This window comes from Nannobrachium achirus (assembly GCF_963921795.1).
Source record: "Nannobrachium achirus genome assembly, chromosome: 5".
NCBI lineage: Eukaryota > Metazoa > Chordata > Actinopteri > Myctophiformes > Myctophidae > Nannobrachium > Nannobrachium achirus.
This window is the reverse complement of record NC_137814.1, coordinates 75652513-75673423: the sequence shown is the minus strand read 5'-3', so window position 1 is coordinate 75673423 and position 20911 is coordinate 75652513. Positions and strand designations below refer to the sequence as shown.

The window sequence follows — 20911 nt, the reverse complement described above, 5'->3', positions numbered from 1 at the left end:
TTTTAAATCATATAAATCTTTCTGTTCACTCTCACTCAGTATATTTTTTTTAATTTTAGTTCTAGGACATGTTTTGTTAACTGGTCATATTTGTGATTTCGTTCTATGTTCATCTCTTTGGACATGAATTTAAAATAGTCACCGATCCTTTTTTTCATTATTTCCCACAGTGCTATATTAGACTTAGTTCAGCACTTTAAATCATACATTTTCTTAATTTCCTTTTCCAAATCTCTTATAAGTTCAGCATTTTCTAAACACTTCACATTCAATTTCCAGTACCGTCTTTTTTCGTTCTCCCCAAAAGAAAGCAATGACATAATTATCAAATGGTCTGATGTATCTGTAAGTACAGTGTTATAATTAATAGGATCAATCATTTTTTAAGTGTAAATTCTGTCAATTCTTGTTTTACGCATACTGTCAAATCTAGTGAAGCTTATCAAGTTTGGCTTAAGTTTCCTAAATACGTCCACTAGGCTAACATTATCTGTTACTTCTTTTAAACATTTTCCTTCAGAACTCAGTCTAAAGGGTGTATTTGCAATTCTGTCATTGCTTTCAGTGATAGAGTTAAAATCTCCACACACAATCACGTGATGTCCTGTAAAGGTAATCTCTTGTAGTTTCCTAAATAACTTTTTCCATTGCTTTCTGAGATGTATATACATTGATGATTCTAATTTTAATTCCATGTATTACACAGTCAATCATTAGAAGTCTACCTGGTATTATGTCTCTCCTTTTATGAATCTGAACATCTTTTGATTTAAATAAAATACCTACTCCATCAGCCGGTTCATTACCCGTAGAGATAATTGCAATACCTTTCCCCCAGCGTCTAATCACATCATTTACATCCACATTATTTTTCAACCTTAATTCTTGAATACATAGTATGTCAAAGTTTGTTCCTAATGAAAAAATGTGTTTCTTTTCTCTATTTATCTTAGACTGTATACCTCTTAAGTTCCATGATCCTATGAGTAATGTAGTCATAATGATGTGTGGGGTGAAGGTCTACTCAACAGCACTAAACAGATGGGCTGGTTGGGGCTTTTTTCCGTGGATGATTACCTCTCTCATGCTGATGCGTGTGCGTATGTGTAGGTCTTGCTCGACCATGAGTGGCTCAGCGGAGAGAGAGGAGTCGGACCCCTCCTCTAAAGAAGACATGCTGAGTGACAGGTCTGTCTGTCTGTCTGTCTGTCTGTCTGTCTGTCTGTCTGTAAGAGAGATTTGACTGAGTGGATTCCACATTGATTATAATGATTGAATAATATTACATTTACTTTACTTTACTTTGTTTATATTCAATTAATATAAATATAGTAAAGGTTAAAGGTTCAAGGTTGTACTTTGTACTTACTATTGTTAAGTCTTTTGTACAGGTACATAAGAGTAAAACTTATTTTTGTTCGGCATCCTTACAGACAATGCAGCGATATATATAAAATAAAGCAGAACAACAGAAAAACAACACATCTAAAGATAAAATAATAAGTAATAATGACTTAGGAAAGAAAGAGAAAGCAAAAGATTGGGAAAAGCGGGACAACTCCCGAACGGCCGGAATGAGCCGGCCCAGGCCGGCCATTAGGAAAAAAAATAAAAATAAAATGTCGGCTTTCGTTCCATTTTGTAATTTTTTTTCGCAAAGCAAAGCCCTGCTTCATCATTCATAGCCGTCACACAAAAGTAGTGAAAACAAGCAGATCTACAACGGCTGTTTTCACTAGTTTAAATATTATATAGTTTAAAAATAGTTTAATCTTTTTTTTAAAAGATAAATACAAAACAAACGGTTTTGGACATATTGTACAAGGTTTCCACCCGACAACAACTAAATATAACTCATGTAATTGGCCCACTGGCTTGTCACTTGTCATGATCTGAAATGGCAAATCTTTGAGTAGCAGCAGCGCTATAGAGAGATATCTCTCTCTATAGCGCGCAATGAGGGCCTCTACAACTCTTTTTCCCGGGCTGAATCAGGGGCCCAGCACGTCCCTGACTGTAGGTGAGGCTGGAGCATACAGTACATAAATGATGTTGATGATGTCTTTCTGTCAGGGTCCACCAGCAGAGAGCAGGGTCTCCTGTACCCAGCTGTGTCTCCATGAAGAGTGACAAGTCCATGGATAAACCTATTCTCTTCAAAGATGGACACCACTCTACTGATCCCAGGTCAGAATGTAAAACACATCATTTAGTTGTTATGAACTCTACTGATCCCAGGTCAGAATGTAAAACACATCATTTAGTTGTTATCAAACTAAACTCGCTGCAGGGGTTTTCAAAGTGGGTGACCGGGCACTGGTATATTGCACATGCAATGCCTGGGATTCAAACCAAAGTCTCCCACATGAAAGTCCAACATCTTACCCATCAGACCAAAGGGATATCTCTAAGGACTGGCGGAGATATTAGACTTTTGATGCCATCAGGCTGAGACAATGTGTCACTCTGTTACACACGCACCACCATAATACTACAAGTCCCACAATGCACTGCTAGTGCATTGGCGCGTATCAAGGGCCCGTGACCACAAGCCCACGTTTGAATAAACATTGAACCAGTCCGGCCCCCTGTGCATTTGAGTTTGACATCTCTGCACTAGAGTTTTAAACTAACGGTCACCGTGACCGGCATGGTAAAGATTTACCAAAATGTAAAAAGGTCATAGATATTTTTATGCATTAATGACAAGCAGGTGGGGTAAATGCTGCACAACCCTAAGCATTACATTTTTGATTGAACTGTTTGAACATAATAAGTACAGTAAGTACACAAATGTTAGGGCCATCTTGCACAAATACATTAATTAACCAAGTTACCATTTGTGCATCGGCGTGCGTAAATGGTTGCTCAACAACCTGAATCTTGCATTGATTTGAGAACACATTTCCTTCATAATAAGAAACAAAGCATAGCCTGCTGCTGCACAATCAGAAATATGTAGGCTACTTCAGATTAATCCTTCAAAATGTGGCTCAGCTTTCAGCTAACATAATGTTAACCCTTAAGTTCTGTTCGGGTCATTTTGACCCGTTTTACATTTTCATTTGAAAAAAAAAGTTAGAAGTTTACATTTTTTCCACCTGAAACTCACTGGCCTTAAAGATTCTTCTGAGATGAACGTGTAAAAAAAAATTTTTTGCACTGCACCCATGCTACACCCCCCTCATATTTTTTGAACCTTAAGTGCTGTTCGGGTCATTTTGACCCGGAAGCACATAATTATGCACAGAAATACACAGTATTGTGCCAAAACACAGACACACAGCCCCCCCCCTTCTAACACCCCCTTCCGAAGCCCCCCTGTCTGATTTTCATTTTTTCCTATAAGCATGAGCAATATTGCCCAGTATTAAATAAAGTAGTTTTTTACATGAATTCCAGCTAAATCAGTAAAAACGCCTAGCTCGTTCAGTGTTTAATGTGATATAGCAAAGCAGAAATGCAAACATTTACCATATATATCATATGAATTGTTTGGTATTGAGTCAAAGTCAATGTATCATGATGACTTGTTAAGTTAAAATTTATATTAGTGTTGTTTTTTTTAAAACCAAATATCCCCCGGGTCAAAATGACCCGAACAGAACGAAGGTGTAGTGAATCTGAACAGAACTGAGGATATTTCACTTTCAAAAAATCTTTTTGTCATTTTATCGTCTAATCAGGCTTTTGGGAACACCCAGGACAGTTTTTGAATTTCTTCATTCAGTATTTAGATATTTGATATTCATTTCCCCCCCTTCCGGGACCTTCCTATACAAACCCATTATAACTTCAAACTCCATTTTAAACATGATAGATTCAATAAAAACAACTGTCCTTTTTTCTGGTGACTCCTGACACGCTCCGAATATGTGAGCAAGCCGTGTTTTTTCCGATAACTTTTTTTCATTTATTTTTCATAATCTTTTATTGTATTTAATAATTTTCATTTCCCCAAAAGATTAATAGAAATCAATGAAAAATGCTATAGAAAAAACACGTATTCGGAGGGTGTCAGGAGTCACCAGAAAAAAAGACAGTTGTTTTCATTGAATCTGGAGAAATGAAAATGGAGTTTGCAGTTATAATGGGTTTGTATAGGAAAGTCCTGGAAGGGGAAAAATGGGGGGAAATGAATATCAAATATCTAAATACTGAATTTTGAAAGTGAAATATCCAACACCTTCTAAGCCGCGGCAGAACCCCCTGAACCCCGGTACTGCCGTGCAATCAGCGTTTTATTTATAAACATATTTTAAAAAACAAACACACCAAATGATAAACAACGCGCGCGGGTCGTTCAGTGCAAGCCAGCAGGACGTGCACACACTACGTGTTTGGGCGGCCACTTACTTAGAAGCTGCTGCTGGCTGTATTTCTGCCGTTCATTTGCATGGAGCGAGATGGGGTAATCCGCGAGAAAAAACAGCGTTCGAAAGTACATTACGTCCTCGTCGCACGCACATCGATCTAATTCCATGTATTCCACTCATTCCGAAGCCTTGATTTCGCCTGTCGTCTGGTCGGTATACTAGGGGGGATGGGCTAAACCAGGCTGCAGCACACACAGTGAAGGGGAACGTAATGGCCGCTCGTGGAGCCAGTGGCAGAGCCAGCCGATGACGTCATCACGTTTCTGACGTGATCCGATTGCACAACGTCTCTTAAAGAGACAGAGCACGACCTGCGACTGTATTTTTCAAAAAATTATGATTAATTTCATAAATTACGGCGAAGTACGGGAATAGACGATTGGCTGATGGGACCCAGTAGGAAGTCCGAGGGAGTGCGGCCAGGCTTAGAAGGTGTTAAAGGGCTACACCATGAATTTTCATTTTTCCAATGTGTATGTATTTTTTTGGTGTCCCACCAGCACGTTCTATCCTCACAAAGTCCTATTTCTGACCATTGTGTCTTTCTCAGTTTATGGGCAGATCTATGTAAGCAGGTCTCAGAACTGGCTGTCTGATTTTTGGTCCGATTGTGACATCACAATCGGGACCTACTGCTACTGCTGTGCTTAGTGGGGGTTGGGGAGGGGTGGGCAGGCCTGAGAAGTAGGCAGGAGGAGCTGGGAGAGGGTTGGGGAGGGGTGGGCAGGCCTGAGAAGGAGGCAGGAGGAGCTGGAAGAGGGTTGGGGAGGGGTGGGCAGGCCTGAGAAGGAGGCAGGAGGAGCTGGGAGAGGGTTGGGGAGGGGAGGGGTGGGCAGGCCTGCTGAGCAGGAGGTGGGCAGGAGTGTGGGGCCAAAACTGTCTCAATAGCGCAGTCCTCCCACTCAGGACAAGGTGGTACTGCAGCTGAAAATGCTCTGAAAGCCAGGCAGAAATGACAGGGGCTCTGTATTCAGGAGTGGTAATTTAGCCTCAACAATGTTATATAAATTATTTTTAAATGCATGGTGTAGGACCTTTAAGGTAATAAAGTATATAGGCTACTCATGAGCTGGTAGCTACTGCAGATAAAGGCGTCCCCGCGTCTGGTTTAGGACAGCTGTTTGGGACCGTTCAGTTGACAAAAGCACTTGTGCCTCCTCAGATATATTCTGTTCAAGTCACGGTGACATTTTAACATGTCCACTGTCCACATGATAACGTGTTTCATCTTTCTGGATGGGGCAGCCCAGTCCAGTGTTGTGTTGTGAAGAGCATTCATCTGTGTTGTTGTTGGTTGTTTATTTCAAATGTGTGTGCAGTGGCTGGACAACTTGCAAACTTTACTCAAAGTGCCCTCTTGTTTCAAAGTGTCTGTAACGTACTTTAACTAATAATACAACTTGTTTTGATTGTCCAATGTCCATGTGCAACTTAAGGCGGCCCTACACTAACCGATAATCGGGCTATTTAATTACCCTCCCGACAATCGGGCTGCCTCCGACTGAAACGGGCCCGACCATCGGGCATGAGTGTCGTCTCCACTCGGAGCCCAGCCGAGTGGCTCGGAGGACGATCAGGGCCAGCCCGACTCTTTTCAAACATGTTTGATATTTTTCTGGGATCCCGTCTGGAACAGCAGCGGGTGACCGAGAGAAAGACAACTGCAGCTGATCGACAGATCTCTCTCTCTCTTTTTTTCTCTCTCCATCTCTCCCTCCCTCCCTCACTCTTTCTCACTCACACACATACATGCACACGCGCGCGCACGCAGACACACTTTTCATACCGTCCACATCCATCCGCCCAGGTTGTATCATGATTGCTTGCGATGGGAATTAAAACTCAATGGTAGCGAGTTTGTTTTATATCAGCAGAAATAGTCACTACCAGTCACAGACTGGAGTGGGAACAGCACGCGCTCTAGCGGTGGGACGTTCGCGAACGAATCGAGTCTTTTGAACGGCTCTTTGAAATGAACGATAGGATTCGGTTCACAGTAGGGAGCCGTTCCTTTCTAATGAACAGTGGTGGGAAAAGTACTCAGTTTCTTTACTTAAGTAAAGATATCAATACTGCAATCAAGTAGAAGTTTGTCATGTTAATGTACTTGAGTAAAAGTAAAAAAAGTATTGGTATCAAATACCAATATTAGAACGTACTCATTATGCAGAATGTCCTGTGTAAATGTCCTGAGTAAAATGTAGAAAAATCATTTGAAAATAGCCGATCTACAAGCTCACAATTATGGAAGCATAAAGCTGCCATATTTAAAACGAAATGGCAAATGCGAAAATTAAATTGAAATAACAGAATTGCTTTTTAATTTTCAGGAAATGGACGCATTTTTGGAGACAAAAATGAATGTAAAATGCAATGGTGTTTACATTTTCCATATACAGGTGCTCATGCTATGACTAAATTAAAATTATAAATAAAAGATCATTTGAATTTGAATTTAAAAAAATGACAGCTAATTTGTTGACAATATTAAAATGAAAATGCAATTTTGAAAATGAAAATGAAATACAGAAATGCTTTTTAATCTTCAGACAATGAAAGCATTTTTTTAGACAAAAATGAATGTATAATGCAATTGCGTTGCGTTGTGAGCTTGAGTGAAGCTCGGCCAGTCCTGCACGTGTGTACACTGTCTGCCACCTTTTTTTTTTTTTTACACTGTCTCTGTCTGCCACCTACTGTGTTGAAGGTTTACTCCTATGACGTCACTTTCCTGCGCCATCACTTTAGCCAAAGGACCATTTGAATTCTGTCATGTTTTCAGCAGCTACAATTGGAAAATGAAATCGCAAATGGGATTTGCATTTGCTTTTACAATCTCTCATAGAATGAGCACACATGGAGATGAAATGTAAATGTTATTGAATTATACATTCATTTGTGTCTCAAAAGATGCATCTATTAGCTTAAAAATAAAAAGCATTACCCTTATTTAAATTACATTTTCAAAGTAGCTTTTTCATTTTAATATTGTCAATTATTTAGCGTGGCCTTTATTGAAAATGTTAAATCAAATGACCTTTTATTAAATGGAAATGCTATTGCATTATACATTCATTTTTGTCTCAAAGAATGCTTTCATTGTCTGAAGATTAAAAAGCATTTCTCTATTTCATTTTCATTTTCAAAATTGCATTTTCATTTTAACTCTCCCCACGCTTTGAACGCTAACGTTCGCCCCATTTTTTACAGAACCTCGATGCCAATACGGCGCTCGTTCGGTTCGTTCGTCTGATGACTGTAAGCTGATGAGGGGTCGCGCGGCCGTTTACTGTAAACACATTTTCCGCGGTGATGGTGTAAAAAATCCATTATGCGTTAGATCAACGGAGAACAATTCACTTCCTTGTTGATTTCCTCTGGCTGTAAGGCTCTGTGGCCAGTGACTGGTCTTCTTCTTCTTCAACACATAACAGGCAAATTCACATTCATTCTCGCATGACGCCGCCCTCTGCTGCCTGGCAGACCAAAGTGCACTATTGCACAATAAAAAAAATAAAAAAAAATAAAATAAATAAATGTCTGTCTATCTGCTATAACGTCGCAAAGGTAAGCCGCTTTTTGATGGCACCAGACCCAATAAATAAATAAATAATCTGGCAGTAGGAGAGTTAATATTGTCAACAAATTAGCGGTAATTTTTTTTAAATTAAAATTGAAATGATCTTTTATTTATAATTATAATTTAGACATAGAATGAGCACCTGTACATGGAAAATGTAAACGCCATTGCATTTTACATTCATTTTTGTCTCCAAAAATGCGTGCATTTCCTGAAAATTAAAAAGCAATTCTGTTATTTCAATTTAATTTTCGCATTTGCCATTTCGTTTTAATTACGTCAGGTTTATGCTTCCATACACAATGCAACTGTAGATTGTATTTCCAAATGGCAGGCATGTAGGCCTACCTATGTATGGCAGAAATAAATGTATATAGGGTTGAAGTTAATTATAATCAAAATCTACAAAGTAACTAATGAGCCAGTCTTTTGAACGGCTCTTTGAAAGGAAGGGATCCCCGAGATCCTGCTCACTTCAAAGAACCATAAATCTCATTTATACTTGCGAGTCAAAGAAGTACACGCCCATCCTGATCTACAAGCCTACAACGTGGCACGGGACAGACACAGTTTGGTCTTGGAGATCTTGTTCTGGGTGCGCTACACACTCATACGACTAATCATAAATCAGGCAGCAGCATGAGAAGGACGGAGCGGCACTTTAGCGCAGGAGAGAGAGGGGATGTCAGAGTTGGATGTACATGAAACGTGTCAAAGTGAACTCATTATCATCAAAATAGGACACAACTTCCACATTGAAGCTTTTTTTTCGTTGCGTGAGGCGGTGTTGTGTGTTGAGTCAGTGGATAACGTCATGTCTTTGTGCGTGCGTGCGTGTTGCAAAGCACAGCTCTCAGAACAGCCCCCGTGGCATTTTGTATTAATTATATTGTTTATTAGTGCAGGGATGTTCAATCTGGAATGACCTACCTCTAACAATAAGAGACTGTTTGTCATTTCCATCCTTCAAGTTCAATCTAAAAAAATGGTTAGTTGACAATCAAACCTGTGACCATGTATAGTTCTAAGAGTACAGCTCATGCCATGTACGTATATTTTTAACTATCCTTTTTTAATGTAGGGTACTGTTAGTAATATGTGTTGTTTTGTTGTTTTTTTTCTTGGTTCAGGAAAAATAGTATTTGTATGTATGTTCTTAGGCGCCCTCTCCTAATGTAGGGTTACTGTTTGTTGGTATGTATTGTTTTGTCTTCATGTGGGGACTACGGATGAAATTTAGCATTCTTGCTAATTCCGGCTTATTTACATTGCATTCATGTAGTGTTCATTAATATGCATTGTCCCGTCTAAATAAACAAATAAAGTAAAGTAAAGTATTATTGCTGTGTTCGAGCCCGACTCAATCGGGATAGAATCCTGTAGCGTGCGGAGCGCCCGACTGTTCAAAACGGCTAGTGTGAGCCCGTTTAGATTATCTGGTCAGATAATCTGAAAAAAATGATCCTGTAGTGTTTAATTCTACCCGATTCAGTCGGGCCAGATTATCGGTTAGTGTAGGGCCGCCTTTAAACTGTGCGCTATTCCAAAGCCCATCGTAGTCCAAAGACTGACATACAGTAACAGTGACTGTGACAACCATAGAGTTATATATATAAATAGAGAGCGGACAGCCCTGCCCCCAGCTGTTCATTTCAATAAAGTTACTCAGTGGTGTTTTGAAGCATGCGGAAGTAGCTAATCCAGGTGCATTGTGGGGGAAATTGGCACATAATTACGTGCCAAAATGTGTTATGCCGAGACGTAATTACGCCACGAACGTCACTCGGCGTCCACTGAATCCCCAAGCTCACAATACCGGTACTTTGCACTGTGATGTTATGCTTGTAGATCTGCTATTTTATTTCAAAAATGCCTGTAATGACATGTCCAGGTTCAATGTTCAACTTCAGCTCCTCCCCTGTACTCCTGGTCTCGTTTACTCCAGTCCACACAGTAAAAGTAAAACAAATTAAATTGGTCCAAATGATTATCTTTCGGCAACCTGTTGCGAGTCTGTTTTCGAGTTGACTCAATTTTGAAGTTCAAAACATTGACAGAATGAAACACTCTTCGTTGACTTAAAGTTCAGCCGATTGCAATTGAATTTTTTACATTGAGTGAACGACATACTCTGTTGACTTATATTCAGCCAATTGAAACAAATTAGTTATCGTCACTTGTGTAATATGTTCATTCAACTAGGACTGGTTATTTAGCCATTAAAACTATTTATTTTACATTAAGAAATAATTGAAACAATTTATATAAAATTAAATTTATTTATATAAAATTAACTTTTTTTGAAATTTGTTCTTAGACCCTTTTAAGACGTTTTTTAAGAAGATTTGGCATACACCAATGTTTTCTTAACTGTGATTTGTTCTTATGTTAAGAAAAGATCTACACACACTGTAGAGCACTCTTAGGGTGGCCTTTTAGTTCTTAACTCTTTTAGTGCCAGCCGTTTTTCTAATTGGGTGGGTTGCTGTGCCAGCCATTTTCTTGCCATTTTCTTACCATTTTGGCCCAACTTTGCAGAGCCACAGAGAATCCAAAAACATTCAGATATGAGTGAATGTCATTCCACATATAGATTAGGAAGTCCTAAGCTCAGGGTCGAAGACCCTGAGCTTTTATCTTGTATAGTTTTTTAGTTAGAAGCCCCACAGTGAAGCGCGTTTTCCCTCAAAATGTCCCCTGGGAATTAGTTTTCTAGTTAGAGCCATTTGAAAAAAAGAAAATGTATGAAGCTGTACTGACTGTATGCAGTCAGTTACAGCTTCATGCAGCACACCATTGGACAGCTTATGTTGTTTTCTCTTACTCCCGAAAATTTGGAGTTTGGATCTTGGCTACTTTTGTCACAGTATGTGATAACGTGCAGAGACGCACGCTGACTTTAGTTCAACTTGGCTGCATTCATAACATCTAAAAGGCCCCCACCAGATGGCAGTGCTGTCTGAGTGAACACAAACATCACACTGTGTGCAGTCTGTCAGGAGGCCAGCAGGGGCACAACACTTCACTCTCACTGTGACACTGTGACATGCACATGCACATGCACACACACACACACACACACACACACACACACACACACACACACACACACACACACACACACACACACACACACACACAAAACAACATTTCCATTACAGAAAGGGCGTGTCAGAGGGGAACAAAACACATGCACACATGCACACATGCACACACACACACACACACACACACACACACACACACACACACACACACACACGTGCACACACGTGCACACACATGCACAAAAATGATAAATGGTGTATTTTTAGTTTTGACTGTCAAAGAAGATAGCAGGGGGACATTGTGACTCTGTGTCACATGCACACGCGCGCGCGCACGCACACACACACACACACACACACACACACACACACACACACACACACACACACACACACACACACACACACACACACACACACACACACACACACACACACACACACACAATATACGTTCAACTCTGAGATGAGAGAGAACTTTTTTCGTTCACTCTCATATCATCATGACCCTGTCATGACACATATTTTATCCTCTGAACTGTTCACACAAACCATCAATTCAAAGTATTTCTATCTAGGTTGTCCTCAGACGAGCCCTCCATCCATTTACTACAGCACTAAGAATATTGAAATGTTATTTGCAGACCAGATTTGAACTCGCAAACTTGCGATCTAAAGCTCACGTATCTACCAATATTGCTACTTGAACTCAAACTTTACATCGTCTTAGCTTGACTGGGAATGAGAGAGAGAGAGATTATGGGCTCACATTGGCAACTTTGCAAAAAGTAGTTACCACAAACACATTTGTATAGCGTTCACATGTTCAGGTATATATAAACACACATAATGCAATCTATGTGTGTATCTATTACATATTACAATCACATGTTTATGATTCAATAGCTTAGTTGGTAGAGCCCTCACCTCTCATGTGCAAGATTACAAGTTCGAGTCTGGTAAAAAAATTATCTTATTAGACTGGCCTTGCCTGGGCCCGTCCTGAACTTGACCCTTCTTGAGCTCCAAGCTCTTGTGAGCTTGGATGGCAAAGAGAGCAGAACAGACATTTGCATGTATTTCACAATAGTAAAAACTGCTGCACCTCTTCCTATCTGGGCTTTGAGAATTCAGTGTATGAATAACAGTGGTTGCTGAGTGTAAATGCATTTTGAGGAAAAGAAAAATTATACCATTTGTTCGAAAAGTGCACCCTGTATATATATATATATATATATATATATATGTAACGGAGATGATCTGAACTTCCCCACCCGGCTTCGTACCCGGGTCTCCCACGCGAAAGTCCAATAACTTAACCACTAGACCAAAGAGACATCTTTTGCGATCTGGGGGAGATACTAGACTTTTGAGGCTTCAAGGCTGGGGCTGCGACTCTCTCCGTCACACATATATATATATATATATATATATATAAAAACTCACAATGTGACATAGCCCATTGTAAAAAATGCACATTGTAAAGCGCTAAAAGCACATAAACGCGCTGTATAAATGCACAATTTATCATTTACCATTTTCAGGTCTACAAGCTCACAACGCGTCGCGGCGCGCTGTGAGCTTGTAGATCGGCTATTTTACAAGATTGATCAATGATATTTTCTACAAGCTCACAACGCGTTGCGCGAGGCTACTAAATGGTAAATGGTGCATTTATATAGCGCTTTTATCCAAAGCGCTTTTACATATGTGACAAGAGGCGTCGGACATGTAACAGGCAATACAACGACTTTATATTAAAATATAGAGTCAAGAATATGTTTCAACAATAAGATTAAGCACAGTGCAGTAATCACAATTCACAATACCAACAATAATAATAGAGACAAATGGAACTTTACAATAAATCAACTTCAACCTAACAAACCCCTGTTTCTGATCTAATAAAGCAAAACTAAAAGCAGTGACCACGGATGATCACCACCTGTAATGGCACAGAAATAAACATAATAAACATCACAGCACATGAGCACAATGACCATTTATGAACCCTCATTATCATACGTTACACAGCACATGCATATGAATTAGCCACGGACTCACCGAGACACAACAGCTGACTGATTCACACTCGAAACTCAACGTGGCTTCACGCTTCCTTGTGCTGTGCACTAAACAGAACCACAAACATGTTGTCCCATTTAGTTACTCAGAATAACAGTACATATCGTTACCATAACCCAGTAGCCACACAGCCATATAGCAAAACAGAGACTTACGTTTCAATAAATGACTTAACGCCCGGCGTTACGACACGCCACCATGGGCCACGGCACGCTGTGTTTTACACACAGCTCTCACAGCCGTTTCTCCCGTCCCTGTATCGGCTGGCGGCTTTTCTCCTTAGAGAATACGACGCAATCAACATGTCAAACTAGGCGAAAGATGACAGGCAACCTACACGTCTTTTAGCGATAGTGCGGGAGTAAACTGCAATTCCAACTCACCAGCGTAATATCAATTCCGCACGCATTCGAGACGTGTGTCCCTCGGGAACAGTTTGTTGCTGCCGCCTCTCACGGAAGTGTGTTTCAACTGTCCGCTGGCTGCGCTGAAATTCGCGCTGACGCCAGGAGCCCACCCACAATACTCGTCATCAACCCCAGTGTACCCTGACCTGGCCACACTCACCCCCCTAGAGAACTTATCAGTGTCCCACTGATATCCCTGCTTGCCTTTGGCACCGAAGGACCCCGCCCCCGTATGCCACTGCTCCAACTGCACAGCCCTAACTCCTACCCCCGTACTCGTTCCACCTTGGCTACGGATGGCTGACCGCGGTAGATTATAGGGATTAGAATGCGTCCCCGCATTGCATCGCCGTGTCCGACGCACCTCAGGGCGTGGAGACAGTTCCACTGGTTCAGAGCCTGCGCCCTGCTCCCCTTGAATGGACTGCTCCTCCTCGGGCTCTGAGACACTTTGTTGACGGGACCGCTCATCCTCCTCCGAGTCGTCCGACTCCCTTTCCGGCCCCTCATCTGCGGGATCGGCGTTCACCATTCGACCCTCTTCTGACCCACTACCAATACCTACGCACAACAAGCTGTCGTCTTCACTTTCCTCACCTAGGCTTTCTGCTCGGGGTACCACCCTACCTTCACTTTCCCTTACGCCCTTACCACACCGCCGGAGCTCCGAGCGGTGCACAGTCCTGGGCGGTCCCATCGCATCAGCAGGCATCACAGTATACACCGGCTTTTTGGGACTCAACCGACTAATTATTATATGAGGAATCGAGAGCCATAAGTCCTGAATCTTATTCCTACCAACCACCTTCCGATTCCGCACATAAACCAACTCTCCTGGCTGTAAATCTGCATCCTTGGATGCTGGCCCCCAATGCCGACGGCGAGACTCTGCTGCCTTTTGCATCTGGCCACTAGCCTGCTTGTAAGCTACCTGCAGTCGCTCTTGATGTCTCTGCACCCATTCTCCCACACCTCCCACCTCCTCATCCGCTCCCCCCAACATGAGGTCTAGGGGAGTGCAAGGAGACCGGCCAAACAAGAGAAAATATGGGGAATATCCCGTGCTCTGGTGTTCTGTCGTATTGTAAGCATACACCACCTCCGGCAGGTATTCCGCCCACCTCCTCTTCTTCTCCGTGGGCAGAGCCCGGAGCAGGTCATGGAGGGTTCGGTTAAACCTTTCGCACTGCCCATTGCCCTGTGGATGATAAGGGCTCGTCCTACTCTTCTTCATCCCATACAACTTACAAAGCGACCGCACCACCTCACCTTCGAAACACCGGCCTTGGTCGGAATGCAGCCGGGCTGGGACCCCATAAGTTTGGATCCAGTGTTTAACCAAGCACTTGGCCACCGTGACAGCCTGTTGGTTCCGAGTCGGAACTGCAACTGTAAACTTCGTAAACACATCGGTTAAGACTAACACGTTCTCCCTTCCGTCAGACGACGACTCCAGGACAGTGAAATCCATGGCTACCACTTCAAGTGGCCTGGATGCCAGCAAGCTTCCCATTGCTGTCACCACCCTTGGTTGCGGGGCCTTGGACACAATACACCGCTCACAGGACTTACAAAAATCCTCTACATCACGGTACATCCCGGGCCAATAACACCTTCCACTTACCAATTTAAAGGTTCGCTCAATCCCTTGGTGGCCATGCCCACCGTGCATCTGGACCAACACTTCTTTATGCAAAGCCCTCGGCAAGATGACCTGCTCTTGCTGGCCCTCTCTCGGATTTGTCCGCATCCGGTACAGAACTCCCTCCCGTTCTACCACTCTTTCCCACTGACGCAACAGTTCTAGAACCCTAGTGGACTCTGTCCGTCTCGCCCCCTTATCTGGCCTTTCCCCCCGCCGCCAGTACTTGAGGAACGACGCCACATCCGGGTCCGCTTGTTGAAGCAGAGCCAGAGAATCCATACTGTACGATGGAAAGGTAGTCGTAGAAACGTTTGCTGGAGTGTCCACCACTGCTTGCTCTTCATTCCATGCAGCGCGTAACTCCTCTGGCCTGGGGGAGTCGTCCCTCGGGTGTAAGCCCGGGCAACTCAGTACAGGCTCTAATTCCGAGACCACGTTCGAATACTGCCTCGATAACGCATCTGCAGCCCCATTCTGCCGACCAGGCCGATAAACAATCTCGTAATCAAACCGCGCTAACTCGGACACCCATCGCTGCTCTACGGCCCCCAACCGTGCCGTCTGCAAATGGCTCAGCGGGTTGTTATCCGTCAGCACGGTGAACTTGTTCCCGATCAAATATTCCCGAAACTTATCTGTCACTGCCCATTTAAGACCGAGCAACTCCAACTTCATTGAACTATAGTTCTCCATATTCCGCTCTGATGACCGCAACCCTCTACTGGCATACGCCACTGGTCTTCTTCGGCCCCCAGACTCTTGGGACAGCACCGCTCCCAGCCCCTGGTGGCTGGCATCTATTTCCAGCGTGAACGGCTTAGTAAAGTCCGCGTATGCCAAGACTGGTGCAGACACCAACTTCTGCTTCAAGTTCTGGAATGCCTCTTCGCACACTGGGCTCCAGTGCCTCTGGAATACGTGCGTCGGAAGAGGACGCCCACCTTTCTTTGGGGAACCAATTGCAGAAAGAGCATGAAGGGGCGCTGCCAGATCCGCAAAGTTGTTTACGAACCTGCGGTAGAAGGAGGCAAAACCCAAGAATGAGGCCAATTCCGCCCCGTTCCGGGGAATCTTCCACTCTGCCACTGCACGTATCTTAGCCGGGTCAGTCGACACCCCTTGCGACGAGATGACATGCCCAAGGTATGACACCTCCGACTTGAAAAACGAGCATTTACTGAATTTCACCTTCAGGTTACACTGCTCGAACCTTAACAAGACCAGCTCCAACCGACGTAGGTGCTCTTCAAAGGTGGAAGAAAAGACCACGACATCATCCAGGTAAAGCAACAAGGATTGAAATCGCTGATCACCCAAGATGCGCTCCATAAGCCTTTGAAAAGTTCCTGGTGCGTTGCACAACCCAAATGGCATTCGGTTGAACTCGTACAACCCAAACGGTGTACAGAAAGCCGTCTTCGACCGGTCACCCTCGAACATCTCCACCTGATTATACCCGCTTGCCAAGTCTAACGTAGAGAACCACCTTGCGCCACTCAGTGAATCTAAAGACTCTTCGATGCGTGGAAGCGGAAATGCATCCTTGCGGGTCTTTGCGTTCAACCGCCTATAATCTACACACAGTCGCATCGAGCCATCCTTCTTTCGAACAATCACCAATGGGGAAGAGTACGGGCTACTGCTCTCCCTAATCACTTTCTGCTCCAACCACTTCTTAATGTGGCTTTTAACTTCCTCATACTGGCTGGGCGGGATCCTTCGGTACCTCTGGCTCACAGGGACGTCATCAACAACTGGGATCTCATGAGAAATAAGGTTTGTGCATCCTAGATCACTGTCTGAGGATGCAAATACGTGAGAGAATTTGCCCAACAGTTGCCTTGCCTGTCTTGCCTGATCCTCCGAGAAACCCGGGAAGCGCAGTGCAGCGATCTCAAGGGACAGCTCCCCGTCTCCTTGTGAACCATGCTGCTCCCTAATCATAACCTGCTCTTCCTGTGGACCCACCCGTTCAAAATGAACAGCGCCACCCTCCCCAGCCACCACCTCAGCTAGATGCAGCGATGCGAGGCGTGTCTGTGGCTCTAACCTAATGTCTGAGGAGCCCACATTGATTACCGGGACAGCCAAATGTCCATTGCTCGCCTCCACATAAGTATTGGAGACCAGCAACCCCCCCGGCAAGCTACCCTCCTCCAACCCCAACGGCTCTACTAACACTGATGCCCTCGACAGGCACAGACTATTAGGTCCGGTCGCTGGAACAAAACACACAGAGCCCGCAGGCACCGTAAAAGGAGAGACGGCTGCAGCAAACATTTTACTTTCCAATGTAACGGCTTGTTCGTTTTGACAGGCTGCCAAGGCAGTCTGCCAACCAGGAGCGTCTGGGAGGGGCAGCGGTGGGCTAGGACCCTGCGCAGGACACAATAGCTGATAACATTTCTTAATGACATTCATCCCGAGCAAGCCCGGCACTGATTGTTTACGCTCTTTTGCAGCGTGTCCAATTGGGTCTTTAACCACTAATATACCTCTCTGCGGTATGGTCCTACCCAGCGCTACCGCCTCCACATCGGTTGTAAAGTAGCCCAGATATGGAATATTCAACCCATGGGCCCCACTCAATGTTAACCACCCGCAGTCAGACAACCTTTTTCCCCATTTTGGCAGTAACTGCTTAAAGAAAAAACTCTCAGTAACTGACGAGACATTTGATCCAGAATCGATTAAGCAATGAAACTTCACCCCCCCCATTGAAACTTCCACAGTGTCACACTTCCCCACCAAACACTCGTACACTTGTGGGTCAATGTGAGGGACAGTTACTGAGCCTGGCTGCACCCCACCTGTGGTTTGACTCTTCACCACAGGGGGGGACAGTTTCCCTGATGCTCTAACGTCTGCACTGCTCCGTCATGCCCGGCGGGCACTGCATGCGCTGAACGCTCACGACTCTGGTTAGGCCGCGGCGCCACACAATTCTGCGCAATATGGCCAGCTGTTTGGCACTTAAAGCAAATCGGCTGACCCGACGCGTCGTACCGAGGTTGCCATTTACGATTCTCTGTTCGCTTGGGTCCCGATACCGACATTGTAGTGGCCATTTTTTGTGATAGGTCATCAATTAGACCCTGTTGTTTTTGTAACATCTCAAAAACCTTGGCAAGCGTCGGGTCAGGCTTCATTGCTGCAGTAACCACACTTGTTTCAACCGATGTGGCCCCAGCTTCTTCACAGGAACCCCCCACCCGCCTTCTACGTTCCACCCCACAATCAGCTTCCTCCCCCCACTGGAAAGCCTCCCTGCGGAGCTCGAAAAACGAAATGGTTGGTTTCTGACGGATTGTTTTCTTTAGCTCTCGACGTAGGCCAACCTCACCCACGTTTTCTGCAAATTGGTCACGCAAAGCAAAATCGCCACACCATGCGTTTTTCACATTACAATGATTTATCTCTTCCATAATAGCCATTAATGCATGTGAATATTCCCGGACAGACTCCCCCTCTCGCTGTCTTCTATCAAAGAACTGTTTTTGCAACTTAGTGAGGGACTGGGGCTGCCCATATATCTCTTTGAGAATATTCAACACACACACTGGGTTTGACCGTTCACCATGAGGGCGATACTTTATCTCTTGCCTTGCTTCCCCTCCCAACTGCTCGTAAATGTAGGCGGCTTTTTCAGCTTCAGTATAAGAACGATAAATCAAAGTGGCATTAAGTTCATCAAGCCAATCATAAAACATAGCACTGGACCCACCAGTGAACACTGTACATTTTTTCTCTTTTGGCAAATATACAATGCGCTCTCTGGCGCCCCCAGCTAAGCTCTCACCCCCCGCTGTCCCACCCTGCCCCCCCACCAACCCCTGATTAGTGGAGGACTGAGCAGTCTCAGGAGGTTTACTTGAGTCAGACTCAGCTCTCTGCGATAAGGCTTCATTCTCATCTTTCAACTGACTTATAGTCTCTTTATCAGCCTGCACTCTGGCTTTAAGCGTAGCCACTTCCTGTTGCAAGTCCATCAAACTCATGTTTTTACACCAATCCACCAGAGTTTATATTGACTGTGTCAATTCTTGTTTTTTCCTTTTTCGATGCGTGGAAGCGGCAGAACACCAGAGTTTATATTGACTGTGTCAATTCTTGTTTTTTTCTTTTTGTGTGTCTCAATTCCACCTTAGTACATGGATCTCTTCCCCAACGGTCTTCGTCCACCCGGCCTGGCAGGAAACTGTGATAGCAGATTTCTGGTGGCTGATTCCCCGGCCTTCCTTTGTGGACGCTGCGTGGTCACTGCTTTTTATGCTATAACTAAACTCACCCTAAATGCCAGTTCCATCTGTCTCTCTATGCACTGTTATATGCCCTTAGCCTAAGTCACAAAAAAACTTAAAATACCCTGCTCACAGCGCCAAACTGTGACAAGAGGCGTCGGACATGTAACAGGCAATACAACGACTTTATATTAAAATATAGAGTCAAGAATATGTTTCAACAATAAGATTAAGCACAGTGCAGTAATCACAATTCACAATACCAACAATAATAATAGAGACAAATGGAACTTTACAATAAATCAACTTCAACCTAACAAACCCCTGTTTCTGATCTAATAAAGCAAAACTAAAAGCAGTGACCACGGATGATCACCACCTGTAATGGCACAGAAATAAACATAATAAACATCACAGCACATGAGCACAATGACCATTTATGAACCCTCATTATCATACGTTACACAGCACATGCATATGAATTAGCCACGGACTCACCGAGACACAACAGCTGACTGATTCACACTCGAAACTCAACGTGGCTTCACGCTTCCTTGTGCTGTGCACTAAACAGAACCACAAACATGTTGTCCCATTTAGTTACTCAGAATAACAGTACATATCGTTACCATAACCCAGTAGCCACACAGCCATATAGCAAAACAGAGACTTACGTTTCAATAAATGACTTAACGCCCGGCGTTACGACACGCCACCATGGGCCACGGCACGCTGTGTTTTACACACAGCTCTCACAGCCGTTTCTCCCGTCCCTGTATCGGCTGGCGGCTTTTCTCCCTAGAGAATACAACGCAATCAACATGTCAAACTAGGCGAAAGATGACAGGCAACCTACACGTCTTTTAGCGATAGTGCGGGAGTAAACTGCAATTCCAACTCACCAGCGTAATATCAATTCCGCACGCATTCGAGACGTGTGTCCCTCGGGAACAGTTTGTTGCTGCCGCCTCTCACGGAAGTGTGTTTCAACTGTCCGCTGGCTGCGCTGAAATTCGCGCTGACGCCAGGAGCCCACCCACAATACTCGTCATCAACCCCAGTGTACCCTGACCTGGCCACACATAGATTGTGCATTACATTCACCCATTCACGCACACATTCATACACCGGTGGCAGAGGAAACCATGCAAGGCAGTGAAGGCCCAACCTACTCAAGGCAAACTTCAAATAAAGTCTTCAATCAATCAATCAAAACCAGGAGCAACTAGGGGTTCAGAGTCTTGCCCAAGGACTCTTCGACATTAACACAGGGGGAACCCGGATTCGAACTGGGAACCCTTCGGGAACCCTTCGTGTTGTAATAACGGTTTCTCCACCCCTGAGCTATGCCGCCCCTGCTACTTAGAAGTTCTGACAAAGCCAAAATAGCAGATCTACAAGCTCACGTTGTGTTAGTGATAGGCAATCTCGTTCATTTCAGTGAACGGATCATTTCACGTTCCCCTGTGTTCTATTTGTCTGTCATTCAATGTTATATGAGATACTTCAATGGTTTCCAGTGGAAATAAG

The 20911-nt window shown here is 43.9% G+C and overlaps 1 protein-coding gene across 1 annotated transcript in view; it reads left to right on the top strand.

The window, feature by feature from the left end:
* Positions 1-1123: 1123 nt before the first annotated feature.
* The window catches only part of LOC308285308 (uncharacterized protein), a gene marked incomplete at both ends in the record, with an annotated part of 67149 nt that continues 47361 nt past the window's right edge, over positions 1124-20911 (top strand). The window contains 2 exons of the mRNA XM_080726023.1: positions 1124-1188; positions 2074-2187. Coding sequence (XP_080582149.1) covers positions 1124-1188; positions 2074-2187 — 179 coding nt within the window. The remainder of the gene's footprint in view (positions 1189-2073; positions 2188-20911) is intronic.